The 26,447-nt window shown below is 43.9% G+C and overlaps 3 protein-coding genes across 7 annotated transcripts in view; 2 read left to right on the top strand and 1 right to left on the bottom strand.

Annotated features, from left to right (window-relative positions):
* The first annotated feature begins 397 nt into the window (after positions 1 to 397).
* med15 (mediator complex subunit 15) lies at positions 398 to 10,540 on the top strand. Of its 5 annotated transcripts, none has more exons than XM_079365722.1 (18): positions 400 to 583; positions 2,241 to 2,328; positions 2,430 to 2,481; positions 2,813 to 2,830; positions 2,998 to 3,162; positions 3,384 to 3,700; positions 3,910 to 4,287; positions 4,839 to 4,967; positions 5,276 to 5,422; positions 6,713 to 6,831; positions 6,921 to 7,048; positions 7,774 to 7,908; positions 8,083 to 8,146; positions 8,402 to 8,468; positions 8,805 to 8,959; positions 9,137 to 9,303; positions 9,446 to 9,544; positions 9,777 to 10,540. In XM_079365722.1, exons 1-18 carry the CDS (start codon positions 516 to 518, stop codon positions 9,911 to 9,913), a joined length of 2,433 nt encoding a protein of 810 aa, XP_079221848.1. In that variant the 5' UTR covers positions 400 to 515; the 3' UTR covers positions 9,914 to 10,540. The 5 variants fall into 5 exon arrangements, with proteins under 5 accessions (XP_079221850.1, XP_079221851.1, XP_079221848.1 ...); XM_079365723.1 differs by having other exon boundaries at positions 3,387 to 3,700; XM_079365726.1 differs by having other exon boundaries at positions 401 to 583; positions 4,839 to 4,940.
* Positions 10,541 to 11,108: 568 nt separating this feature from the next.
* thoc6 (THO complex 6) lies at positions 11,109 to 15,365 on the bottom strand. The gene is made up of 13 exons (XM_079365752.1): positions 15,192 to 15,365; positions 14,000 to 14,091; positions 13,846 to 13,910; positions 13,610 to 13,713; positions 13,464 to 13,501; positions 13,274 to 13,322; positions 12,994 to 13,065; positions 12,784 to 12,886; positions 12,650 to 12,699; positions 12,081 to 12,143; positions 11,782 to 11,892; positions 11,422 to 11,550; positions 11,109 to 11,318 (listed from the first exon to the last, which is right to left on the bottom strand). The coding sequence occupies exons 1-13, from the start codon at positions 15,204 to 15,206 to the stop codon at positions 11,238 to 11,240; spliced, it is 972 nt and encodes a 323-aa protein (XP_079221878.1). The 5' UTR covers positions 15,207 to 15,365; the 3' UTR covers positions 11,109 to 11,237.
* A 1,213-nt stretch (positions 15,366 to 16,578) lies between these two features.
* Positions 16,579 to 26,447, top strand: part of LOC306838490 (uncharacterized protein) — a 28,117-nt gene continuing 18,248 nt past the window's right edge. Inside the window, exons 1-2 of the mRNA XM_079366691.1 lie at positions 16,579 to 16,845; positions 23,410 to 26,162. Of these exons, the coding sequence (XP_079222817.1) occupies positions 23,620 to 26,162 (2,543 nt within the window). The 5' untranslated portion in view covers positions 16,579 to 16,845; positions 23,410 to 23,619. The remainder of the gene's footprint in view (positions 16,846 to 23,409; positions 26,163 to 26,447) is intronic.

Genomic DNA, 26,447 nt, shown 5'->3' on the forward strand with positions numbered 1-26,447 from the left:
CATCATTTAACTTTGATGATTTTCTTTCACATACTTATACAGCTTTTTCTCAAATCAGCTTTGAACATATTTCTTTTAAAAGATAACCTTCAGCCAAAGGATTTGCTTCAATAAGAACCCATATTACTCAGTTTAAGCTGCAACATCATTATGTTAACTCTCGTTATCGCTTTAGCTCCTTTAGCCTATTATTAAAAATCAAAATGTAAGATTGTTGCCTTTGGTCTCAGTATATGTCTTTATGGTGCATAATTATTTAAGTTTTTCAACTCTCATATTTGACTACCAAATCTCCATAGTGCACCTTTAAATTCAGATGGACTCTTAATTGAAGTTTTGCTCCAGTGAACGGTTCACCAGTTTGTCCAGCAGGGGGCGGTAGCGACACAAACACACACTCCACCACTCGCCGCCATTTTCCTTCAAAGGCGGAAAGAGGAAGAGGAGAGGGGAAAAACATTAAAGTGTCCCAGTGAGAAAAAAAAAAACCCCTCATTAAATATATAAATTCTGTAATGGAAGTCCCGGGACCAGACAGCGACTGGAGGAGCCCTCAGTTTCGACAAAAAGTCGTCGCTCAAATGTGAGATATTTCTGGGGGGTTTTTTGCTTATATTTCTTGTTAAATAGTTTTTTTTTCTGCCTATGCTGCGTGAGTCTGATTAGCCGAGCTGAGCATGCCGAAACCCCTTTTAGAAAATCACAACTTCAAACAGAATCGCAAAAATGAAGGAGTTAAAACATTTTCATGAACATAAGACTCAACCTGAATGAAAGTGTTCAGTCGACTCTTTGAATCGGCGTGGCTACAATATATAACAAAACAAACCTGACATTTAACATCATGTCAGATTTCAGTGTTAGCTTTCATTGAGGCTTCACATCTGCCTCTTGTTTTCATGATGTTGCACAAAATTAATGTTCATCTTATATGTGCATTTTGTGTTCTTGTCTTTGTCTCATTAAGTCAAACTAACTCATTCAAACACACCTTCGGTACCCTGAGTGTTTTCATAGAATAGAATAAAATGCCTTTATTGTCAATGTACAATAATTTACAACGAAATTATTAGACTTCACCTTAAAAGTTCACACAGATAAAAAAAAAAAAGATAAGAAATGACGAATGTAAAAAAGTAACTGTGGGCTATGAATGATAGGACTTGTTTACAGGCATAATACATTTGAATGGATGTAGCAGAAATATCAAATGCACTGTACGAAATGTAAATTATTGCAGTAAGTGTAAAATATAAATATTGCACCTTATGAGATCAAATGAGAAATATAAAATATAAGTTATCACAGTATGAAATTTAAACTATAGCAGAAATATAAAATGTAAATATTTTATATAAATAAATATTAAATAAATTTAATATAAATTACCTTTAGCTATTTAGTTGAAGTAGCAGTTTATGAATCATAATAACTTCAATAGATAATAAGTCATATATAAGTATACATGTTCATGATGGTATAGCTTTACAAACATGGATTAATGTGGATTAATTCATGTGTGTTTCATCTATAATGAGTGATGTCGTCGTGTCATGTTTACAAGCTTCGTTCACGGCTGTCTTTTACCTCCTTTGGGGGGCGACAGTAGCTCAGTCTGTAGGGACTGGGGTTGGGAGCTGGAGGATTCCCGTTTCAAGTCCCCAGTGCCGACTTAAATATGGAAGTTGGTGTGGTAGCTTGGAGAGGCACCACTTCCAGAGTACTGCCAATTGCCCTTGAGCAAGGCACTGAACCCCAAACAGCCCTGGTAGCAGCCCCACTCTGACTCCTCTCCACTAATGTCCACCGGCAATGGCGAGTGGGTCTGACCCTGAGCATTGCTTACGTGGGTCTTATGTTGTGGCGCCCCATTAGGGAGGTTCATTACGTGTCATTGCAACATTTGCACATTTGGAGCCACTGCTTTAGTTTCTTAGTTTGTCAGCTCTCAGCCCCGAAGTGGTCTGGGGGTCCCAAACAGTAACCTGCCTTGTCTGTTGACAAGCAGCGCCCCCTGCCCACAGGTCCTGTTTGTGCATGTGTGTGTGTGTGTGTGTGTGTATCGTCTCTCAACAACAGAGGGGAAAACCTGACATGTCAAATGAATCCTCATCCTCAGGAGGTTTGATGTATGATTGGTGACCCATTTAAAGTTCAGGGGGAAAAGAAGGGCTGAATCAAAGAAATGTCAAAAAGACTGCAGTTATCTCAGTGTATTGATCGTATGTGTTTCCACTCAGCGAGGAGGCAATGAGAAAGGCAGGAACGGCACACACCAAGTCAAGCAATGACATGGAGAACCACGTTTATGTCAAAGCCAAATCCAGAGTAAGTACTGATCCACTGCAGGATTCTTTCTCACCAAACAAGAACATCTTGAAGTGACTTTTGTTGGAGTGATCTTTTTTTAAATTATTTTTGTTTTTTAGGAGGAGTATTTATCTTTGGTGGCAAGACTGATCATCCACTTCAGAGACATCCGTAAGTTGTATGATAATAGCACGTCGCACTCTGAGTGATTCAAAACATTCACAATTATTAATGTTTCAAAAACCACCATGCAATGATTCATTGGGATATGTGATTACCTCAAGAATATAAAAAAACAGTTAAAGGTTCAAGTGCAGGATTACTGTATTTATTTATTAATCTAATCATTCTTTATTTCTGACATCATCCTGCTTTCATCTTCTTCTTCGGCCTCTGATAAAGTGCATTTAATTTAGATAAAAAAAACGTCATTTGCACCAGCAAGTGAAGAGGAGGATGTATTTTGCAGTGATTGCTCATAATTTTTATTTTTTTTTTACAGATAAGAAGACTCTCGGTGGTAAGCAGACTCCGTTTTTGCACGTTTTGTTCCCTTTTCCATTTCGGTTTTCCTTTGCTGTGTTCTTTCTTCTGCTGGACCTGTCTCTACCGGACTCGCGGTGTTCATGATTTCTGCTGTGCATGTTGGAGCTGGGTAATATTATCTGTTGTCTACCCTTCTGCTAGATCCCATGAATGCCCTGACTAACCTGACAGGGGTTGGAGGGGTTCCGGGCGCCATTGGCATGGGGCCTCGCCCCAGCGGTGCCCCAGTGGGTGGCATGGGGGCCATGGGGCAGATGCAGATAGGCCAGCATGCCATGGCAGGGGTGGCTGGAAACCCACAAGCCAGTGAGTGTGTTTCCTCTGTGTGGTGTGTGTCTTCTGTTAAAGCTCATCTTCAGAGCGTTCTGCAGATGCTGGCTGCGTATAAACTGCATATTTTGGTGTCAGCGTCGGTCTTACTTTCGGTCTTTGCTTTCGGCATGTTGTGTGTTTGAGACTTCAGATCTTTCCTCTGACTGAGTCGGAGACCAGGTCTGTCCTTCATGATCTTCTCGCTTACTCTTTAGTAGGGGGTCCAGGTCAGATGCCGATGCAGCAGATGGTGCAGGCTCAGCAGCAGCAGCAGCAGTCCATCCAGTTCCAGCAGTTCCAACAGGCTCAACAACAGCAGCAGCAGCAGCAGCAGCAGCAGCAGCAGCAGAATGCTGCCATGCAGCAGCAGCAGCAGCAGAACGCGGCCATGCAGCGGCAGCAGTTCCAGGTGCAGCAGCAGCTGAGGGTGCAGCAGCTACAGCAGCAGCAGCAGCAGCAGCAGCAGCAACAGCAACAGCACCACCAGAACCAGCAGCAGCAACAGGCCCAGAACCAGCAGCAGCAGAACCAGGTATCTTCAGCGACACGGCTCCGTTACTTTTTACTGCACATTTGATTAAATTTGAGATTGTTTGTGTTCTTTACCATGAGCATCAATCAGAATATTCCTACGTCCTCCTACTTTGTCTGGATGATGAGCTTCATGACGGCCCATGATGGTATATCCCCCCACTTCAATTAAAGACATCACATCACCAAACACTCTTCTTGTGTCTACAGATGCATCAGACAACGATTCAGCAGCAGCAGATGGTGCAGCTGCAGCTCCAGCAGCAGCATGCTCAGGCTCAGGCTCAAGCCCAGGCTCAAGCCCAGGCTCAGGCTCAAGCTCAAGCTCAGGCTCAAGCTCAAGCTCAGGCTCAGGCTCAAGCTCAGGCTCAAGCTCAGTCCATCCAGCACATGGTACAGCAGCAGCAGCAGGTTCAGAATCAGGCTCAGCCTCAGCCCGGTCAGATGCCTCAACACAGTCAGCAGCAGCAGCAGCCCGGCATGGTGGCTCAGTCTCTGGCCGGACAGATGGCTTCAGCCCAGCATGTTCCCATTACCTCGCTCAGTCAGCAGCAGCAGCAGCACCAGCTCAAGATCCAGGCCTTCCAGGTGAGACTGCTGCCTCCTGGTTCTTGCTTTGTTTATCCACAAGGTTTTTAAAAATGTTAAAAAGGATATATTATGAAAAATCCACTTTGAACATATCTGTGGTTAAGCTGAGTGTCTACCGACCAGCACACTTTAATCCAGTCCTTTGTATGTGGTCTGCGTGCTCTCCTTGTGATGTCACAGCGTAATTCTGCAAAAAAAACCAGTGGAGGGGCGGGGTCATTGCATTTAAAGAGACACACACCAAAAACGGAGCATTCTGAGACCACAGGGGGACTGTTTGAAATGGGGGATAATTTGTCCTCTTTAAATCATTAAAATATTGTTGTGAACTTTGAAAATTGGAATATTGATGAGAAAAAGTTACTTTGTATTCTATGAGCAGCAAGTAAAAAAATCCATCACGAGAAAATGGTTAAAAGTCGACTCAAAAAGATAAATGATCACTTGGAGTTCCTAATCTCTTGTTAACGTGCCTGTCTGCTTTTATGCTTTCTAAATGTGTGTGTCTGTGTGTGTGTGTGTGTGTCTGTGTGTGTGTGTGTGAGCAGGCCCGAGCCATGCAGCAGCAGGCGCAGCAAGCGGCACAGCAGGCCGCAGCACAGGCGCAGCTCAACGCAGCGGCTGCAGCCGGCGGCGCTGTCCCGGGCCAGGTGAGAGCGCACCCGCCTCCAGCTCAGGTGCTTTCTACGAAACAAAACACCATGACATCACATGACACGAAACACACGCCGGTCTCTTCTCCGGAAGCTCTGTTTTTGTTTTTGTATCTCAAAGACAGAAGTGTCCTCTTGAGAAATTTTACACAATTCAGTTTTTAAAAACATTTTGGCACTCCGTAAAGTTTTCTTTATCGAGCCACAAAACGATCACACCGACACATCACTCAACGCTAATTTTGTGTTCATTACCTGTGATGGTAAAGGTTACGTATGTGTCCTCTCTGCTCACTGCTGCTGTCATGTCTCCGTTGTTTCTCCTCTAAAAGATGATTCGTGCTGGGATTCCTACCCGGATGCCTCGAGCCCCCCTGAACCCCTCCATCCCCGCTCAGAACGCTGCTGCTGCAGCCGCAGCTGCCGCCGCCGCCGCCGCTGCAGCCGCCGCGGTGGGAGGACAGCAGATGACACAGCAGGTATTTTTCTCTCTGTCATGTCCTTAACTTCTGTCTGATGCTACAAAGTGTGTGTGAAGATAGAGAGGCCTGGTGCTTGCACAAGGCATCCCAGCATGCTCTGCAGCGGGTAAGCAACGAATGGGAATGAATAAGCAACAAGCTAATTTTTAACAGCATGTCTCCCTCTTTGTGTCATTATCATGCATTTAAACCAAAGGGTAAATATATTATTTACTAATGGAGAACAAGATTGGAGAACAAGATTTAATTCTGCACCACAAGTGACCGATGAGGCAGGGCCGGCAGAAAGCCTGTGAGCCTGAGTGAAGGGCAGAACAACCCTTTATGAAGCACATTTTGTTGAACACCTTACACAGCCAATGGGGAGAGGGCCCGCCTCATGAGTAGGAGCACTCAGACTTTTCAACCATTCAAAATCAGGTTCAATTTACAAATCGCTGTACACGATCATTTCCACTTTACTCATTCGGTAACAGCTCCATATGGTTACTACTTTTCTCTGACTTTTGCCTCTCAGGCGACGTAAAGAGAGGATGTTAAATCCCTGCTTTTATTTGCAGTAGAGTTAAAAGATGCACTCAGTAACAGTTCTGCTGTTACACACTTGGCGGTTGATAGTCACGGTCGGTCCGACGTCGGTCCTGTTCAGCTTCTCTGTGACAGTTCGATGACCGTCGTATAAAAAAAACAAAAAAAAAACATATGGACTCAACTACTTCCACGTCGTTGCCAAGCAACCCAAACATTCTCCTGCACTTAAACCACTTTGTCTGTTTCCATGGCGACCACAGACCTGCAGACTTAGTTTGAAGTACATTTATTTGTATATTTAAATGAACCGTAGAAGCGCGAGCTAAATAAGAGACAGTTTTGTGATTCAGAGGTAGCAGCTAGACTAAAGGGGACAAAGATCAGCAGCTCCTGCGAGCCGTCAGGTAAAAAGATTGTTTCTGTTTACTTTTGAGGAGAGTGCTGTTTCTGGTTTGAACAAAAAGCTCTTTATGTGTCGTGTTGTCACAAATTTAAAAGTCCAACTGAGGACTTTTATCATCCCTTACCGCCTCTTTTAAGATGTACAGGAGGGATTCCAAAACTTGTTGAACTTTTTCATCCTTGAGACCCCCAGAAAATGCCGAGGTGTTAAAAAAAGAGTGTTAAAAATTAAATCTACATTAGCAGACATTTGAATCAGATGTTTATGAAGTCTTAAAACACGGGTCATAAAGCTCTCCTCCTCGTGATTGGTTCATTTACCTTCTCTTTTTGTCCAATCACTTTTCTCTGCAGGTGCAGCAGCATACCATGATGTCATCGCCCTCCCCTGTACAGGTCCAGACCCCACAGTCGATGCCTCCCCCTCCCCAGCCGTCACCTCAGCCCCCCACCTCACAGCCCAACTCGGCCAGGTGCAGCAGCTGGACATGTGCTTGTGTTGCCTTCCGACGCTCACAGGGATTCTTATTCATTGGTTTCATTTTTTTATTCCCCTCCGCAGCTCCGGTCCCACGCCGTCTCCGGGGGGTTTCCAGCCCAGTCCCTCGCCTCAACCCTCACAGAGCCCTGCCAACAGTCGGACCCCCCAGAACTATGGCGTCCCCTCTCCAGGGCCGCTCAATACTCCAGGTACACACTCAAAATCGAAACAAGTCTTCCTCAACGGAGCTTCATCAGAACAATCTGAAAAGACAGCCGACACAGAGCACAGGCGCCGACTCGCACGTTTTCCACTCAGTTACTTTGAGGACCGCCGTAAGACTGTGCTGCATCGATGATCTTAAAATTGGTGCCATAAATCAGCCTCAGTTGTTGGTAAACCCCGATCATGAGTGTAGACCCCGATCATGAGTGTAGACCCCGATCATGAGTGTAGACCCTCAATCATAAGTGTAGACCCTCGATCATGAGTTTAGACCCTCGATCATAAGTGTAGACCCCGATCATAAGTGTAGACCGCCGATCATGAGTGTAGACCCCCGATCATAAGTGTAGACCCCCGATCATGAGTTTAGACCGCCGATCATGAGTTTAGACCGCCGATCATAAGTTTAGACCCCCGATCATAAGTGTAGACCCCCGATCATGAGTGTAGACCCTCGATCATAAGTCTAGACCCCGATCTTGAGTGTAGACCCTCGATCATAAGTCTAGACCCCGATCTTGAGTGTAGACCCTCGATCATAAGTCTAGACCCCGATCTTGAGTGTAGACCTGGATCATAAGAGATGATTCTGTGTTTTCAGTCTGTCAGACTTTTCATCCAGACATCTGACGTAATCTGAGACCTCAGGCTGTTTTAGCGGGGATAAATGTAATTACTAACGATCCCCTCCCTCGCTCTCGTCTCGCAGGTAACCCGAGCTCGGTGATGAGTCCGGCCGGAGCCACGTCACTGGAGGATCAGCAGTACATGGAGAAACTCAAACAGCTCTCCAAATACATCGAACCTCTGCGGAGGATGATCAACAAGATCGACAAGAACGAAGGTCAGACTCAGAGCTCAGACTGTTCGTGAATGAATCAACACAATGATTGACGGCTCGTCACTTCAGGCGGCGATGATGTCTGTGCATGAAGATAGATCTTTGACCTTCAGGCTCCTTAAAGACGAAGCGATGAATATCCTTTTAATATATGTGCTTGTTTTGTGTTTGTCACAGACAGAAAAAAAGATCTGAGTAAGATGAAGAGTCTGCTGAACATCCTGACGGATCCAAACACCAGGTAAAAGCTGAGACGTTGAATCACTCACCGAGCATCAACACTTCACCGACTTCCTTAACTCAAACATCGTGTGTGTGTGTGTGTGTGTGTGTGTGTGTGTGTGTGTGTGTGTGTGTGTGTGTGTGTGTGTGTGTGTGTGTGTGTGTGTGTGTGTGTGTGTGTGTGTGTGTGTGTGTGTGTGTGTGTGTGTGTGTGTGTGTGTGTGTGTGTGTGTGTGTGTGTGTGTGTGTGTGTGTGTGTGTGTGTGACCTGCAGGTGTCCTCTGAAGACGCTGCAGAAGTGTGAGATCGCTCTGGAGAAGCTGAAGAACGACATGGCCGTGGTGAGTTCTGTCTAAACTTTTTCTTCTGATTGAAACTTAAACTCCTCTCGCTGTGACTACAGCTTTTGTCAGACTGATTTTTATTTTTATTTTTCTGCAAAAGTGCTCAAAGTAAGTTCAGCCGTCCTCACACCTTTTACATTTCTATAGATCCCACGCAGGTGTAATATTGGTGCCCCAGTCTGTGAAGGTTAAACTCTTCGTCCTCTCGTTACGCCTCGGCATCATTCAGATCGAAGGCGAAGCATCACAGGGACGATGACGTTCTGAGCGGCGCTAACGGCCTCTTCCAACGGGCCTCTCAGACTGATTCAATTGTTTGTCGTGTTGTTTCAGCCGACGCCTCCTCCCCCTCCGGTTCCCACCAAGCAGCCGCTGTGTCAGCCGCTGCTGGACGCCGTCATGGCCAACATCCGCTCTCCGGTCTTCAACCATTCTCTATACAGGACCTTCGCCCCCGCCATGACCACCATCCATGGACCCCCCATCATGTACGTGTCCCCTCTGCACCACTCACAGATCAGGACAGTCTGCGATCAGTCGCCATAGTAACGAGGACAAGCCACATCTTTTAAAGGAAGCTTTAAAATAACATAAAGAAGAACTTTCTCTTCTGTTTTAGTCGAGATCGTTGTGAATATTTAAAGGACTTGTTATCTTCTTGTCAGGGGTCCCGTCGTCTCGGGCAGGAAGAGGAAACACGAGGACGACGAGAGGCAGACCATCCCGAACATTCTGCAGGGGGAGGTGGCTCGCCTCGACGTCAAATTCCTCGTCAACCTGGATCCTTCGTTCTGCAGCAACAACGGCACCGTGCACCTCGTGTGCAAGCTGGGTGAGTATGTGTGATCCGGCGCGCTGATTGGTCAGAGATCTTAAAGATGCTCTGTAGCAGGTTGTGTATATGCATAAATGACTACGGTTGCTACCGGTTACTACCGATTTTAATGATATTTTTGTCTTTTTTGTGTCCTCAGACGATAAAAACCTCCCCAGTGTTCCTCCTCTGCAGCTCAGTGTTCCTGCAGATTATCCAGATCAGAGTCCGTACTGGGCCGATGACGGCGAGCAGTATGGTGAGACACACACACACAAACACAGTACGCCTTTGGGCTCAGTGGTCGTCTCTCAACCGGAAGGTCGTGGGTTCGACCCTCTGCTCCTGAAGCAACATGTCTGATATGTCTGATGGCAAGACTCACAGCAGCTGGGACACACTGTTCATGAGTAGCGCTTTTTCTGTGAGTTTGCATCTAATGTGTCAAACGTAATCAGCTGATTGGTCCAATTTTTTATTTTTTTTTCCAGGTGCAAACGGCTTCCTGCAAACGGTCCACAAAAACATGACGTCTAAACTGCTGCAGCTGCCTGACAAACACTCGGTGACGGAGCTGCTCAACACCTGGGCTCAGAGTGTCCGCCAGGCCTGCTTGTCTGCTGCATGAAGCCCCGCCCACATGAGGTCACCTGACAATGTTGCTTTGACACAAGGACACTTTTTTTTTTTTTTTTAAACTACGTAAACACTAAACGTTGGACAGGTTTCATCTGTGAAGTGTTTAACACAAACTCCTCCACCTGTTGACGGTTTTCATGACATGAAACTGCTGTGTCCCACGCTCCTGAACGCTCCTTGAACCTCAGCGTACGGATGTTATCAGAGTGACATACCTGTCAAAATTCCTGATGCATTCTGGGAAAATGAAGACTATTTGGCTTGATGCTGATGGAGCCACTCGCCTGTTTACACCTGCATCATCGCGTCGACATGTTTCTGCTGTATTCAAAAGCCTTATTATTAGAAACAGCAGATTTTAGCAGCTTACTTGTATTTAATTTGTATCTGCATCAACAGGAAACAAAAAAAGGGAAAAGAGTAACAGAACTGCATGTAACAGCTGGACTCTCAAATCTCCCATTATATATTCTGCTCCCTGAATGCAACACAGAATGGTTCGTTTGACTGTCATAAAGAACTTTAAGAAATGTTTGTACACTTTGCTTTTCAAAGTGAAAATATAAATGTATTTTTTTGCTATCATAATTAAACTTTTCAGTTTCAACTTTTTAAATTAGTTTCAGTCACTTCAGTTTCTCAGTCAGAAAAAAACAGTTTCAATATTGAAACCAAGAATCTAATTTAAGATCAAATGTTCACTAGTAAATTGTTAATCCTTGGATTTAAAGGAATTTGGTCTGTTGTGTTTTGGCGCCCACCGATGGTCTCTACGTGTAACTGCACTGTGCTGTTACACCCAGCCCTCTTAGGCCCCACGTTCACCCAGCATTTTTTGAGAAGAAACGCGTTGCACGTCCATCCTGTCGCTATGGCAACGGCTGCTGAATGACAAACTTTTGACTGCATGTTTTATATTTGAGATTGTTTTTTCACCCCGAGCATGAGGGTACAAGACACGATCTGTAGGCACTTTTTCCTGAAAAGTTCAAAAAAAGATTTTTAACTTGAGCACTCGGAAGAAAAGACACTGGGAGGCTCGCTTCTTCTCCACGCGTTAACTTTCTGTTTGAATATACTTTAAGTATACACAGGGCCTGCGTCACACTGCAGACAAACTCTTCAGTAAGCTGCTTTTTTTTTTGGTTGAGTTTTTTTTTGCTACAAATAATTCAAGACAACAGTTTGTATAAAATGAGACAAAAATACTTTATTACCTTCAGGATAAACGATACAAAAGCTGTGAAAGGTGTTTCTAAAAACCATGAAAATACTGACAGAAACCAACATGTCACGACATCGCTCGGCGCGTTTCAGAAGCTGAGTGAAAACGCTCTGTACGACAGGTTAGTGAACACATCGATGCGGTTGCTGCCGCCGCCCACCGTCAGGACCTGAAACACACAAATGATTATTTACTTTTCATATTGTAAGCTTTACATTAACAGGGGAATGATGTTGTATTTCTGTGAGGATGCGATGTGTTCACTGACTCACCCTGTGCTCGGTGCTGTTGGTGTTGAGCTGCAGCGTGTTCAGGCTCTGTGGTGTGCAGGGGATCTGAGCTTTGATGTCTCCACCCAGCAGACAGTGGGACACGAACGGCCCTTCACCTACGGTTAAGATCTGCCAAACGAGGAGGGAGGAGTTTAACAAAACAAAGGATTATTTTAAGATCTCAACAATTGCGATTTAAGAAGCAAAAAGTCTGTTTGAGTCAAATTATTTTTACCCACACAAAAAAGACATTTATTCATTCGATTTATGCTTCAAGGCCTGTAAACGTATCCTCCTCCTCGATCATCATCAAGACTGTCCTCCGAGAGAGAGAGAGAGTGTGTGTGAGTGTGAGCTCACCAAGTCCTGGTGGAAGGTGGCCTGTCTCTGGCAGCCCTTCAGGGGGAAGATGGAGGTCGGAGACAGAGAGCGGAGATGCCACAGGGACAGAGACGGACCTCCACCGCACAGCTGGAAGGAAGAAAACGCATTAAGTCTGAAGAACTGCACGACAAGTTTCTACTCTAAATAATTTTATATCCTCTCCTTTACCTGATGTGATAGATTAATAATCATAAACACATCACGCACAAACCCAGACAGACATAAATGAAGGTGTAGTGCTGCGTGTGTAGTGCTGCGTGTGTCTGTTTTCTTACCATCCAGTCGGAGTCTGTGGTCAGACAGCTGATCCATTTACCGTACTGAGGCCGAGCACAGCTCTAAAACAAGAAACAACCTTACTTCTCTTTGTCATGATTTGGAAGCCTCAGTAAAAATAACTCCGGCTGCACACATTTTTTGATTGAGAGAAGACGAGATGTACAAAATGTTTTTTTTTACACCACAGGAACATTTCAAAGCTACAAACAGTGAGATAAAAATCAGCGCCAGACCGACACTGATATCGATTTTAGGAAGAGAAAAAATGTGATATCTTTCTTTTCTTTAACACTTTTGGTAAAGATAAATCGCCAAAACAAGACAGGTGGAAAGTAACATGCATGTACGTGTGTCATCACTTGACTTCTCTGGAGAGTAATAACACTTAGCGCCCTTTGCTGGCGAAGAAATAAAGTAATATCAGTACAGATCTGTGATAAAATGATCTGATAGTCACTTGATACGCTAATATCAAATTGGCCGATTAATCAGTCCAGCTCTCAATAAAATCTGTTTAAAGTCTGAAACAGAAAAAGAATAAAAAGGATGACGGGAGTTTTCTCACCTCGTATTTGTAGAGCTCGATGCAGTGAACGCACTGATTTGTCCGGCTGTCTGAACAACACAACATCAGAGTCATTAATATGAGAACATTCTGATGTTTTACACCTGAGACCAACATGGCAGCCGCCCACTCACCCCACATCCTCACGGCTCCGTCCTCCCCCCCTGACAGGATCTCGGCCTCCCTCTCTCTCACGCTCACACAGTGGACGTAGTCCGAGTGACCCTGCAGCACCGCCTGAAAACACCAGCACAGCTTCTGTCAGAACGCGTGCCAAACTCCTCTGGAGAAAACTCAAAGGATTCTCAGTCAGGAGGAGGAACTCCAGGATTTCCAGGTCAGACCTTGAAGACTCCGTTCTCCAGGTCCAGGATGTGGATGTTGTTGTCTCCTGCGCCGATAACCAGACTGTTGTCCTGAAACACAGAGAGACAGAGCTCAGCCCGACCTGTGAATGCATCACGCTCTCGCTTGTTGCTCTAAAAAACAAACCAATACAGGACATCAAGCTAGCTCTTCCATTTCAAATCCCCTGATATAATATTTTACACGGTGACTGATCAGCCTTGAACAAAAGATGAGCCACGCAGGAAGCTTCTGTGAGGTGAGAGCGTTCAGACTCACTCTGGGGTTGATGATCATGGCGTTGATCTCGGGGATCTCCAGACTGGATCTGAGGACAGAAGCAGAACGGCTCAGGAGCTGCAGGCTTCATCAGGGTTAGGGTTAGCACACACACACTCTCTCTCTCTCTCTCTCACACACACACACACACACTCACACAAACGGTAAGCAAACAGAAAATGTGCCTCACTTGTAGTTCGGTCTTTTTGTCCACAAGGGTTTGACATTCTGGGGACATAAAGAGAGGAAAAATCAGACGCATGTTGACAGTGAGTCCATCGGTACCTCCTCCAACAGCGTTTGTTGCGCTGGTTGGATTTTTAAAGTGACAGTCACCTTCTTGATAAGTTCGGCCCAGCTCCAGGCGCTGATCTCTCCGTTCCCTGCACTGAGGAGCTGACAGTCGGTGGAGAGGAGAGAGAACACTGGACCCTCGTGAGCTGACGGAGATCATAAAAAAAAAAAGCATCACGTTGTTTAATCTTCTTCAGTTTATTAAAAGGAGCAGCAGTTATTATCCTCATGCTAACACTGAAATATATGTGTGTGTGTGTGTGTGTGTGTGTGTTCACCTGTGAATGTGAGGACAGGTTTCTGACTCAGTCTGGTGGCCTCCGGACTCAGAGCAGCAGACAAGCTGCAACATTTCAACACAGCGATGGTTATTAACGCTCGGTGAGGTGGAAGCAGGCGGCTTCACGCGCTCAGGTATGTACGCCGTCTCACCTGAAGAGGGCGATCTCTCCGTAGTTGTTTCCGGCTGCCAGGTATCGACCACATGGAGAGAAGCTCTGAGAGAAGACGGACATGTGGAGCAGCTGCAAAACAGAGACGACAGACTGTGTTACATTACGATGATGTCACCTGTCCGTTACCTGGTAACTGAACTTACAGCTGCACCTCATGCCACACCCCCTCCCATTTAATAATAGAACGTACAGCCTTACTTACTACTGGCTCCCCCTAGTGGTCATCTAAAGAATAAAACTTGAATTCTATTAAAAAAAACAAAATATATTTAAAGGTGTACGAGAGTAATTTTGTCCTAACAGACTAACTAATGAGAAACGGTATCACCGTTATATACTATATAAACTATATAAACAAAAACATTTACTTTCTAACTCTGATGTTCTGTCTTTGGGATTAATCGTAAAATCGTGATAAATGAATTCAAAGGTGTCGAAGTTCACATCGGTTGTCTGAAAAATTCATCGCTATAATAAGGTGAGCGTCAGCAGCTGCAGAGAAAGATGTAGGAATTGAGGACACATCACCTTCTTTTAAATCAGAGGTGAGGAAGCATTTTGGCTTCAAAACATAAAATGAAAAGGAGGTGAGAAGATAAGACAAACTGTGTGCAAATATTGAAAAAAAGGTGAGAAGCTCCAATAACCTCCCCGTGTTCAGAGAAACAAAAACATTCAAAGGCCAAACCACACTGACAAGCAGGTTAGCAGCCCCTGTTCGATTGTGTTCAATAAATCATGAGAGAATCGTATCGTGAGTTTATCGAATCGTTACATCCCTACTGATTTTATAACTACAACAGGTCATGTAATCAATACAATCACAACCCGAATTTAGCAGAAGAGTATATTTGATATAAATGTGTCATAAACATATTTAGATTTTTTTTTAGAAGTCCTACTTAAAAGCAAGACAATCAAAAAACATGCAGAAATCTCAAGAGTTTGGCATCACATATGCAACCAGGAAAATCATTTTACATTAAAATACACATTTAATTGCTTTCATGGTTTTAATGTGTCGTCTCCATGATAGCGAGGTAAGCCTCAACAACAATACACAGCACAACGCGCGGATCCTCCAGCCAGCAGCCATCACTCAGTTTTCTTTAATTTCAATCACTTATCTGGTTCATAATCAGCTCATTAAAAGTGCTGCTACACTTTACCTCTACGGGACCCATCCTGCTGCCTCCTCCTGCACTGATCCACTGGAGCACAAAGTTGGAATTAAAGCAGGAACAAAATCCGCACCGACGTGATCAGGAAAAGAGTCGAATGCCGGCAAGGAAAGATGACGTCAGAAAGTGAAAGGCAAAGCATTCTGGGACATGTAGTAGAGACTCAAAACAGTCGAATTCAGACTCCTGATATAAATAAAGAGCTTTCGAAGATTTTGGTTTTGACAATTCGATGAAACGTTGTTGTTGTTGCATGAAAGGTTTATTGTGAATGCGTCGCTTTATGTTACTGAATTCACAACACCTACTTTACTGCAGCTTGATATTGATGTCACTGAATTTATCTATAAGCGCACATCAACTCCTAAGTCGGTTTATTGGTTCCTTTACCTACATGATATTTTATTTCGGCTTCTGCAAACAATCACCTGCTATACAACTTTATTTACCCATCCAACATTACAGTGAAAAGGCCACAACACTTAAAAAAACAAGGGACACAAATGATTTAAAATAATAATGATACAGATCGCAAGATATATTGATAGTTTCTATATAAATTATCGGATTTTGTCCGATAAAAGATGTCAGGGAAAAATGAACAGCAAAAACTGATCAATGATTATTTTAATGGAGGCTTATCTGTAGCGAGATGCATTCTGGGCTTGGGGTCAGTGGGACTTTATTGGAATTGTGGCCCCATGCAATCAAAACTAAAGATCATAGCTATAAAAAAGAAAGTAATGTACATCTATTTAGTGACGAAGTAGCTGCAGAGAGGATGAACTTTTTTAACTATGATATATAGATATAGATAGATATAGTGTTTGAGCAACGTTAACAACCGAATTTCCCCCTGCATTTAATAATTAAGGCATGTCACTAGGATCCTGTTTGTGCATGAGTGTGTATTTCGGCCTATGTGTTTGGGATCAATAAAATAAACAAAATAAAAAGTATTTCTGATTCCCAATTACAGCGCAAATCTCATTGAAGACTGTGGTTTTAATTGAAATTGAACAACTTTTTTTTGCATATAATTTCCAAATAATGGTCCCCACACACACACACACACACACACACACTTTGGGAACCACATATGACAAAACCTTGCATTTTCCAGTACAGGATGAACATGTGTGTTCATGTCTGTGCAGAATGGATTGGTTGATAAAATGACCTCGGGGTGTCATTTGCCACAACCTGGCACCGCACGGCTCGGCAGGCTGGACAGCTCCAAGGCGTTTTAATTTCTGTAATACAATAAAGAGCAGATAAGTCACAAAAAGCACGATGGAGGATAAATGGAGGCCAGAAATACGCCTAATTATGAAATTACCGTTCAAACAACAAACCGGTGCTTTCTGCTGCTGCTGTTTTTCATCCTGCGCATGATGACGCGTAAACGTGTGCGCTGCGCTCCAGCACCGCGCGGCAAGCAGCGGCAGGAAGTAAGCTACGCTGTGTCGGAGCGGCGGTGAAAGAAGGGGGGGAGAGAGAGAGAGAGCCAAGAACCAAAAGTCGGTGATAGAAGAAGAGGAGGAAAAACAAATAATCATGCCTAATCCGTGAATCCTGCAATTTTTTTTACACCGCAACGCCGTGCATCGTTCACGCTGCGTGCGTAAAGGCCAATCGAGGGGTAAGTTTGGAGCGGAAAACGGATGAAAAACGCGGTTTTCCATCAAAGGGGGGCCGCGGTGTGTTTGTCGAGATCTTTGTGTAGCTCCAGGCTAGCCTCGGGTTGCTAAGCTAAGAATGCTAGCCACTGGGAGCTCATGCAGCGGCGTCACATTTTTTTTTACTGCAGGAAAGCCCTGCTTTACTTAAAGGGAAAATGATTCATTACAGTCGCGTTGTCTCATGCACGCTCTTGTTTATATATTGCGTGTTTATGTTTACCCTTCTGTTGTTTTGTAACTTCCGTTTTCACCCTCTTTCTGTCATCGCGGGGGGTTGCTAAGTAACTAGCCAGGCGCTGCTAATGCTAACGACTAGCCCGGCCGGGTATTCGTGTCTCTCTTTTCATCTAAATTCAACACAGTGTTTTCGTTTAGCTAATCCTGAATATAACCAAAGTAATTCACACGTTATTTTTTTTGTTCACGTCACATCCTTTAGCTTCGCGCGTCTACGGGATTTTAATTGTACCGAGGGGGTTAGCATGCCAGCTTGCAGCAAACGGAGCTAACCCGTTAGCATTGGGGGGAAAATGGCTCGCTGCTTCGAAAGCCATTTTCCGATGGAGATGGGGTCTCAGTGAAAGTGGGCTTGACTGTAGGTGTTGTCCCCGCTGTGCTGGTAGCATCATGTCGGAAATAACTATCAAAGTCAGCATTTTCCCCCACCCCACGGTTTCCCGTCTTCCTCCCCGTGTTATGCTCCACGGTTGGCGGGCTCCTGTGTCGCTCCCTCGGTTATATTTTGGAGAGCGGGCCGAAGGAAATGTCGGCCGTGTGTCGGTGAAATGCCGCTTTTGTCCCGATAAATTCACGCTGGGGCTGAACCCATGCAAGAGAGGAGACGGGCCAAGGTCAGGGTGCCGTGCTGCGGCTGTTTTCTGTGCCAAACCTCACCGCAACAAGGGGAAAGTAAAATGCAGATTAAGAGTTTTATGTGGGATTTAAATTACTGCAGCAGGGATTCAAAAACAACCCATGTGTGATCAAACCCGGGGTTTTATTCACGGAGGGGGGAAGGGGGGGAACCAGGATTTGACCGCTTCAGGACCACACACGCACACGTCGACTGTTATAGTGGAGAAAGGTGCAGTTTTAATGAACCAGGCCGACTCGGTTTGTTTACATTATCTGCAGTTTAGTGGAAGAAAAAAAAAAGTTGAAGGAAAAAAACAGAAAGGGTTTTGATTGGCTGCTGCTGCAGAGAGCTACTATTCAAATCTGTTTATGAATGAGATGCTTAAATTTGGGAAATGTGCTGGATTATTAATTTTACATTACCTCACATTGTTGATGCACAGTATGATATTGTAATCTTTCAGTAGAAAAAAAGAAAAGGTGTTGGTAGATGCATAAGTAAATGATTAAGATGCATGGGGAAAAATAAATACACAGCCAAAATGATATCAAGTTTAATACTGCAGCAATACATGCGCTCTCTAAATGTCCTAATATAATCTGATAATTATTTTAACAATCAGTTAATATGAAATAAGTGTTGTTGAATATTTATTATTCATATGTATAGTTTTTAAATAGAACACTTAAAATGAAGGTTTAATGGTAGGAACTCTGCTACCTTACTTGGTCATATACTTAAAATCTATCTGATTGATTCAGTGTTTGAAAAATGAAGCAAATTTATATAAAAAAAAACATTAGTTGATTTTTAACAAGCTGTGGTAGAGGAGATGTTTTCTGCCATGCTGTATGTGGTTTAAACAGTGTTTCACATTCTTCAGGGACTCTGCTGTTTGGTTTCTTTGTGCAGCATCACGTCAAACATCTGGCTGAGCTCCTCCTTGTTTATTCTGACCACTTCTTTACTTTCCTTTTTTTTTTATCGCTGCACTTCTTTACATTAATTGTGAGTGCTCCAGATTCATATGCAATGAGTAACGTTTGTTTACATTTAGTCCAAGAGTATGTTTTGTTTTGATTGACTTTGAGTAAAAATAGGATTGTATGATTTAAGCAGCAGGAAGCATTGTGAACTTTTTTTTTGCAATTCAACTTAAACACAAATCAATGATGTTAGTAAATATTGAAATGTTCTTTTGTAAAGTTCAGGAGTTGAATGGGAAAAAAATGCTTGCAGGAAGGCCTTTTTGAGATTTTTTTCCTTGAACTTCAATAATTTGTATTCCATTTTTCTGTGTTGTCCTGTTATAGGTACTTTGTGAATACGTTTTTTGGGTGCTTTAGAAAACAGCTAGTGGCACTTTTTAGGAGGATTATAAAGCGACAGTGTTTGCTCACAGACTACACTTTACTGTTCATGAGGGTGTTCGTTGTCTCGGTGAGGTGGTCGTCAGTCGTTTACCCGTTTGGTAGTCTCAGTCTGGATTGTTCTACTTGTTCAGCTATGGTCAGGTAATTTACTTCCTGGTCAGGGAAAAAGGAAACAGACTTGGTCAAGTGCTCTGGCTGTTGTCTGGGTCAGGTAACCTTGACCTAATGTCCTGGTTGTTGTTGGCTTGTAGCGTTAGACTGGATGCTAGGTCTGATTGTTTTAACATTGGCATATAAATCATTGAATCTTTGTTTCGTCTGTTCTTGTTGGTAAAATAGTGTTGGCCAGGTATTCTCTTTCTGGACTTTGTAGTCTTTGTCAAGCGGTCTAAAATGGAGTTTCTTCTGTCAGGTGAACTCGCCCTGATAACCTAGTATTTCATGACCTGGTATCTTTTTGGTCTCATAGCCTAGTCACTCTCATCGGGATCAAGTAGTCCCGTCTCTGCTTGATGGTCTCGTGGTCTAGTTGTCTCATCTCGGTCAGGTAATCTCCACCAGGTTGTTTCGTCCTGCTTCTGTTGTCTCAGCGTTTCCCGGTTTATAAATTCTATAGGCAGGTTAATTAATAAAGCTAATTTCAGCAACAGGCAATTCAAAGTTCACACCACGACATCCGAAGCATCATAACTTAGAGCAGGGGACGTTTACAAATCAAAGAAAGAGAAGTTAAAAAACGTGCAGTGTTATTTAATGAAAATAGGTTTTAAGATAATTGATTAAATCATCATAAATCAACAGGCAGGTGTAAACAGGTGAGTGTTTAACCTTGATGTAAGGAGTTTGTTTTTAAACATTGAAAGCGTTTTGTGCTTTTGCTGATCAGCTGACAGTAGGAGATATGTCCACATTAATTTAACAGGAGATATAGAGCATGATAAGATACACTTTGATGTGCTTATGCCTGCACATATTTTTGACTCTATTGACTCTACTTAACAGTCCAGACAAACAGAGCTTCATTGGGCTTTTTTGGAAACTAACCCAGCAACTTTTTATGCATCGTTTGTTCGACGAGAAGTCCAGAACAATTATAAAAAATCTACATTTTCTGATTTAAGTGGACTTTTAAAACAATTGGCTAATCATTGCAGTCCTTCAAAAACCTTAAGATACATATGTTAGTAAAGGTGACTATTGGTGATTGATCATTCAAATATTGATGTGACCATCAGCAAGGTGTGTTTAAGTTATATACGTGTTAATATTCCTATCCACTTACTTTACTCAACATATAATAATCTTACTGATAATAGTACAAGCAAACATCAGGGGTTGTTCTTTAGCTCTGTAAATACCTTTATCATTACATTTAGCTGATAATACTTTAAATTCTGTACTCTAGGAATAAAAAGCTGAGACTTTAAATAACATAGCTGCTGCTGCATCTCCATCCTGGATAAGTAAAATCCCTATATTTAATTAAATGTGAAATTATTATTGTAAGATGTGTACATGTTCAAACCTATAAGAGGAAAACTGAAAGCGCCTGTAATTCTACCTGGTCTTATCTTCCTCCTGCTCTCCCACCTGTCACACGGCAGCTCGTCAGCATGTCTGCGTGTGTTCCTCCCCCTCCTCACCCCCCCCCCCCCCCCCCCTCCACCATTTTCCTCTCCCTCCAATCAAATCCGCCTCCACACCTTTATTTTCTACCGCTTTCCTTTTTCATCCTTCGCTTCAAACCCTGAGCAGGCGACCGCCCCTCCCCCACTCCTCCCTGGCTGCTGCCCCCTCGAGCTGCCTCACTACATTTCTATTTTCCTTTGCATCCGATCTTTTTAATTCTTTTTTGTCTTTTTCCACTTCCTTCAGATTCTTACAGCCTTGTACCCCTTTAAATCTCTTTAACACGTAGTACAACAAACACTTTCAAGCCAAATGGTTGTGTATCACTCTTCATTAAGGTGTGCGCTGAGTTCAGGGTGTTCTCACAGTAACCTGTCTAAGATTCAGCGATGAGTTAGTCTTGAAAGTCATTTAAAGCCCATGGATGTTTCTGAGGCGTGTGTGTTTGTGAGAATCCTAGCAAGGTGCAGATTAACATGGCTGCCTTTCGTAATCTGTGACAGATTACAGATTAGCCTGTTAAAACTGTCACAGGCATCGACTCTTTTTAATCACCTCTGGTCCTAAAGGAGCTATTGATCTGATCCCTGTCTGTGTTTTTTTCCCCCCCTGTGTGAATGTGTTGTAATTCATAGCTTGAGGACAAGCAGCTACTTTGGTTGTTAAAAAATGAAGACAATGCGGAAGTCTAAAACACTTCAGTTCCTTGAGTGTCGACTTGAGGAGGGCACCAAAAGACCTCGAAGTCCCATACATCCCATATTAATGTCCATGTTGACAACAGAAGTGAACATGTTAACACTCTGCTACAAAACAACTTTGGTCGGATAAGTTCATGCCTCCTTTTTTTTTTTATAATTCACTCGTTTGGATTTTATGGAGGAAACAATTTATACATAATTAAGCGAGTGACCAATCTGACAGTAAGCAGGTGTGTTGTAGCGGTGTGTCAGGAGGCTCTTTGTTAGGTTGACTGAAAGTTTGATGGTGTCAGAATTTCAAATGTAACAAATGCTGTTGATGCACAGAAGGAAAACTGCTTCTAAGAAACCAGGGGGGGGGGGGGGGGGGGGGGGGGCTGGGATCTCCGAGACCTGGTCTATGATTATATACAGCCTACCATGTTTTTAGCTCTAATAAAAGCTCAACCCTTTCTTATTTGTTCTCTGAAAATAATTCTGAACATTAGCTGATATTTTAACCACAACAATTTTTTTTTACAAAAATATTGTTGTTTTTTGACTATGTATTAAAATGTTTGTGTTGCTGTTATAAATGTACCAATCAGATTATGTTAACTGATTCTAAATGTTAATTCGGGGCCTTTACACCAGCTGTCATAGGTTTCTTTAAAAGTCCTTGCAGTAAAAAGAATGCATTCAATTTTATACTAAGAGATGTTTCTGTCTCTTTAAAATCCAATAAAGTGATGTTAATATTTTGAATGCATGCTTGAGTGTTCATGTAAAAATAGAACATTTCTCGTGCAGGGATAAGCAGGTGACATAAAATTCCATATTTGCAGTCACAGACTCAGTAATGATGATATAATGTAACCCACAGAAATATGATGATTTGCAGATAACGTGGCGTTTCCGATGCATTACTGGCAGCTGATAATTCATTGATAACCCGGTGTAGTGTGTGTCTGGTGTACTGCTGACATGATCAAGGATTTTAAACGTATACCGTCCAGTAGAGGGGGATGTAGTTGTGACGGAGGCAGCTAATTATTGCAGGTTATACTTTATCTTTTCACTGTGTCAGCAGGTGCAGCGTCCCCCGTTAGTGTGTCACGTGATATCAGGAACAAACAGCAGAGAGTCAATAATAGACCACCAGCAGCCTCACTGCAACTTTCATTCAGATAAATTCAGACATTCAGAGGTTTCAGAGGGTTTCATCCTCATTCTTTTTTTTTCTTTTTTAAATCTTTTCTTCGAAAAACTCAGCCTTTGAAAAACAAACCCATAAAAGAATAGACCAGAGCAAAACATAAATGCCTCATGCTGGTTTGATGCTGTTTTCCTGTATTACACTTTAATCTTTAAAGGCCCACTTTGTGAAAAGAGCTTAAAATTAGAAAAGCTATAAAACTCTGTGCAGAAAGAAAGTTTAATGTTCTGTATTGGCACTCGATCATATTGCAATGTGACTATTACTGCATGCTACTAATAAATACAAAATTTTGTAGCTGAAATCTTATCTTGATGCAACACCCATGAATGATACTTAAACATTAGCTTTAGTTTTTCCAAGTTTAAAAAAAAGCCACGAAAGAATACACCAAGAATACCACAGAGGTTTTAAACACTCATCCTTACCCCTCGTCTCAAGTCTAGTACTGCTTTACTGCTTTCTTATTCCTATATATATATATATATATATATATATATATATATATATTTCTTTTATAGTTAAAATGTTTTCACTTTTAACACTAGCATTACTGTGAGATAAGGCTGCTGTGTGTGTTTGACTAGTGATGGGGCAGGTGGGTGGAGAATGTAGTAGGGGTTTGTTGATACTGTGGAGGATTTACAGCCTGTCCTTTTTACTTTGTCAACAAAGGTGTGTTGTGCATACTGCTGTCAGGTGGTGTTGGGAGTAAAGCTGTTTCAGTTCATCCTTAGCTTACCCTCTCCTCTTTCTTTTTGTCTCCACAGTAATACCTCATTGGCTGGTGTGACCCAGGACCCTGCAGGCCCACCATCTCCCAGGGTGGGCCCTGATAGACTGGACCTCTCGGGGGGAATAAGGCTCCTATGGCTCCCCCCAGCTAAAGAGCTAAGCCCCCTCCTCCACCTCCCTTATATCACTGTTCATTGCTTTGGTGTGAACAGTGATTCCTTCCAACCGATTTGCTTTAGAGTACTATGGCAATGCATGATATGAGTCGTGCCAAGGGTTTCCCCTGTAAAGAGTGTGATATGGTTTGTCCGAGTACTCCAAGTCTTCTAGAGCATATGAAAGCACATTATCAGCAAGAAGAGACTGGCCGTTTTGAGTGTGAACAGTGTGGCAGAATTTACAAGCACGCAGCTAGCCTCGCGAATCATAAAAAATCACATGAGGTAGGATCCTTCCAGTGTCCCGTTTGTACTCGTACCCTCCCTAATGCTGTTGCTTTGAAGAATCACCTTCGTATCCATACATTGTCCCCTAGTAGTACGCACGCAGAAGAAGAGAGTGAAGAAGTACCTGAAGAAGCGGGCCACGACGAGAGGGACTACGGCCTCGCCCAAGAACTCTCTGACGGGTTTGGGCGTTCTCATTTGAACAATAGTGGTATGGGACATAGTGTCCTTCAAAGCCACGAGACAGACGACCACGGAAAGAAAGGCTCCCCTGAATCCGACGACGCTTGGGACAGACCATTCAAGTGTGATCAGTGTGACAGAACCTACCGACACCACGGTAGCCTGGTGAACCACAAGAAGTGTCACCAGCAAGGAACTTTTAAGTGCTCTGTGTGTTTTAAACAATATAGCAACCTGGCTGCCCTAAATAGCCACGAGAGAACTCACTCGAAGTTCAAGACACCTGGAGCATCCATGGTGAGCAGCAGCGGTAGCAGCAGTGGGGCTCAGTCATCCCAGAGTGATGACACGGCGTCCTGCTTCTGCCATTTGTGCCAGATAGCGTTGCCGAATAAAGCTGACTTTCAAGAGCACATTCTGTTGCACAACTCAGCCACACCCTCTTTAGGACTGCCACGCAGTTTCCCTGGCATCATGCCTCACAATCTGAGTGCGGTTCGATCCCCAGCGTACACGCCTGCCCTAGGGGACCCTCTGCCCCTTCCACCCTTACCCAGTGAGAAAAGAGGTCCCTATGATCCCATAATGGGTCCTCCAGTCAACAACCCCATCTACACATGTGCATATTGTGGCGCTGGACATCCAGATTTGGAAACCTTAAAGGTCCACTATCTGACCCATGATCCCCATCCTGCCTCTCATGGCCCAGACAGCTCAATCCTTAACTCAGACACGCTAAGCTCTGGATCACAGGGTTCCGTGTCCTCGCCTTCAGGTGGCCGTGTGCCCCAGGCAAATTCTCCAGATGATGGAGAGCGCCGCTTTAAGTGCGGAGAGTGTGGCAAAAGCTACCGTCATGCAGGAAGCTTGGTCAACCACAAACGCTGCCATCAGACAGGCCACTACCAGTGCACCATTTGTTGTAAGCAGTATCCTCACCTGGCAGCCCTCCACAGCCACCTGAGGAGCCACAAGGGGCGTGGCTCCAACCAGTCTTTAAGCAATGACAGCAATGACTGGCTATCTCCAGAGCCTCTAACCCTGGACTCCCAGCAGAGCTACGTTCAGGAAGGAAGTGGTGCCACTACTCCAATATCATTACCAGGAAATCTTGGTGACGCTGCCCACTTCGTACCAGATGCTGGGCACAGCAGTGGACTGGACTCACTTGAGTTCCATGATCGCTTTGATGGCAGCTCACTCTCCCAAAGCAACTCTGCCCACCGCCAGGCAGACAGACATGTTTGTGCGGACTGCGGTGAGATGTACGCAGATGTGTCTGGTATCAAGTCGCACATGTGTCCCCGCCGTGGCCAGCAGCAACCACAACAGCAGGGCAACATGTCTAACGGTTTTATGGGGAGCATGAATTACCACAGCTCCAGTGGGACTTCGCTCCCTGCCGGTAGCTCTAGCAACATAAAAGAAGGAAGTAGCCAAAGGCAGTACTCCCAGAGCGGAGGCAAGAGAATGGGGAACAAAGACGATGATGACGACGGAGAAGTATATCAGTGCTCAGTGTGTGGTAACCACTATGCCAGCCTCAGAGCCCTCAGAAGCCACCTGCGTAGCCATGCCAACAACCCTACAGGTCCAGGACCTTCCAACCTCGATCAAGAATGGAGAATGATTTGCTCCACATGTGGGCAGAGTTTCTCTAGAAAGCAGGACCTCCTCAATCACCAGCTAGTCCACGGCCCTCAAAGGCCAGACGGACAGCAGCCTGGCATTGGAGGCGGTTCAGCTAATGGCAATGACAAAATGGATGGACGCAACCACATTTGTGTTGACTGTGGCATGTTTTTTGCTGACCGCCACCACCTGATTACCCATCTGTGCCCTGGCAAGAATCGGGGCAGCTCCCTGAGCAAGCAGGGCCTAAATGGAGCAAAAGGGATGTCTGGTGGAGAGGGCGTTGGTGGTGGGGTAGCCGGAGGAAGTCGTGATGTTGGTGGGGATGGACGTAGGCCTATGGTTGACCAAAGTGACAAGCCACACAAGTGTGATCAATGTGGACGAGGATACAGACATCCCTGCTCGCTCCTTAATCACAAGAAGTCCCATAAAACTGGCGTCTTCCGTTGTTTGGTGTGCCAGAAACGCTACTATAACCTTTTGGCTCTTAAGAACCACCAAAGGACCCACTTTGATCTGAAAAGGTAGGTTCCATTTTTCTGAATTTAGACCTGTGCATGTTTCAAAATCGGTGAAGCTCTATTTTTGTTTTGATCCCAATCCACCTAAAATTGGCCTTTTTTTTAAAGAATTTTTGCAAGGGCTGTGATAATAATTGCACTGCATGAATCTTGCGCCAAGCAGGTCAAACTTCTGCCTGCAGAAATAACATTTAATAATGATTTGTCAACCTTGTTCCATATGTCCTTCTTTACCAAAGGACCATGTTCAATACTCCTGCTATGCTAACACTGGTTGAAGTTTGTTAT

The sequence above is a fragment of the Symphodus melops genome (genome assembly GCF_947650265.1).
Source record: "Symphodus melops genome assembly, chromosome: 17".
NCBI classification, from domain to species: Eukaryota; Metazoa; Chordata; class Actinopteri; order Labriformes; family Labridae; genus Symphodus; species Symphodus melops.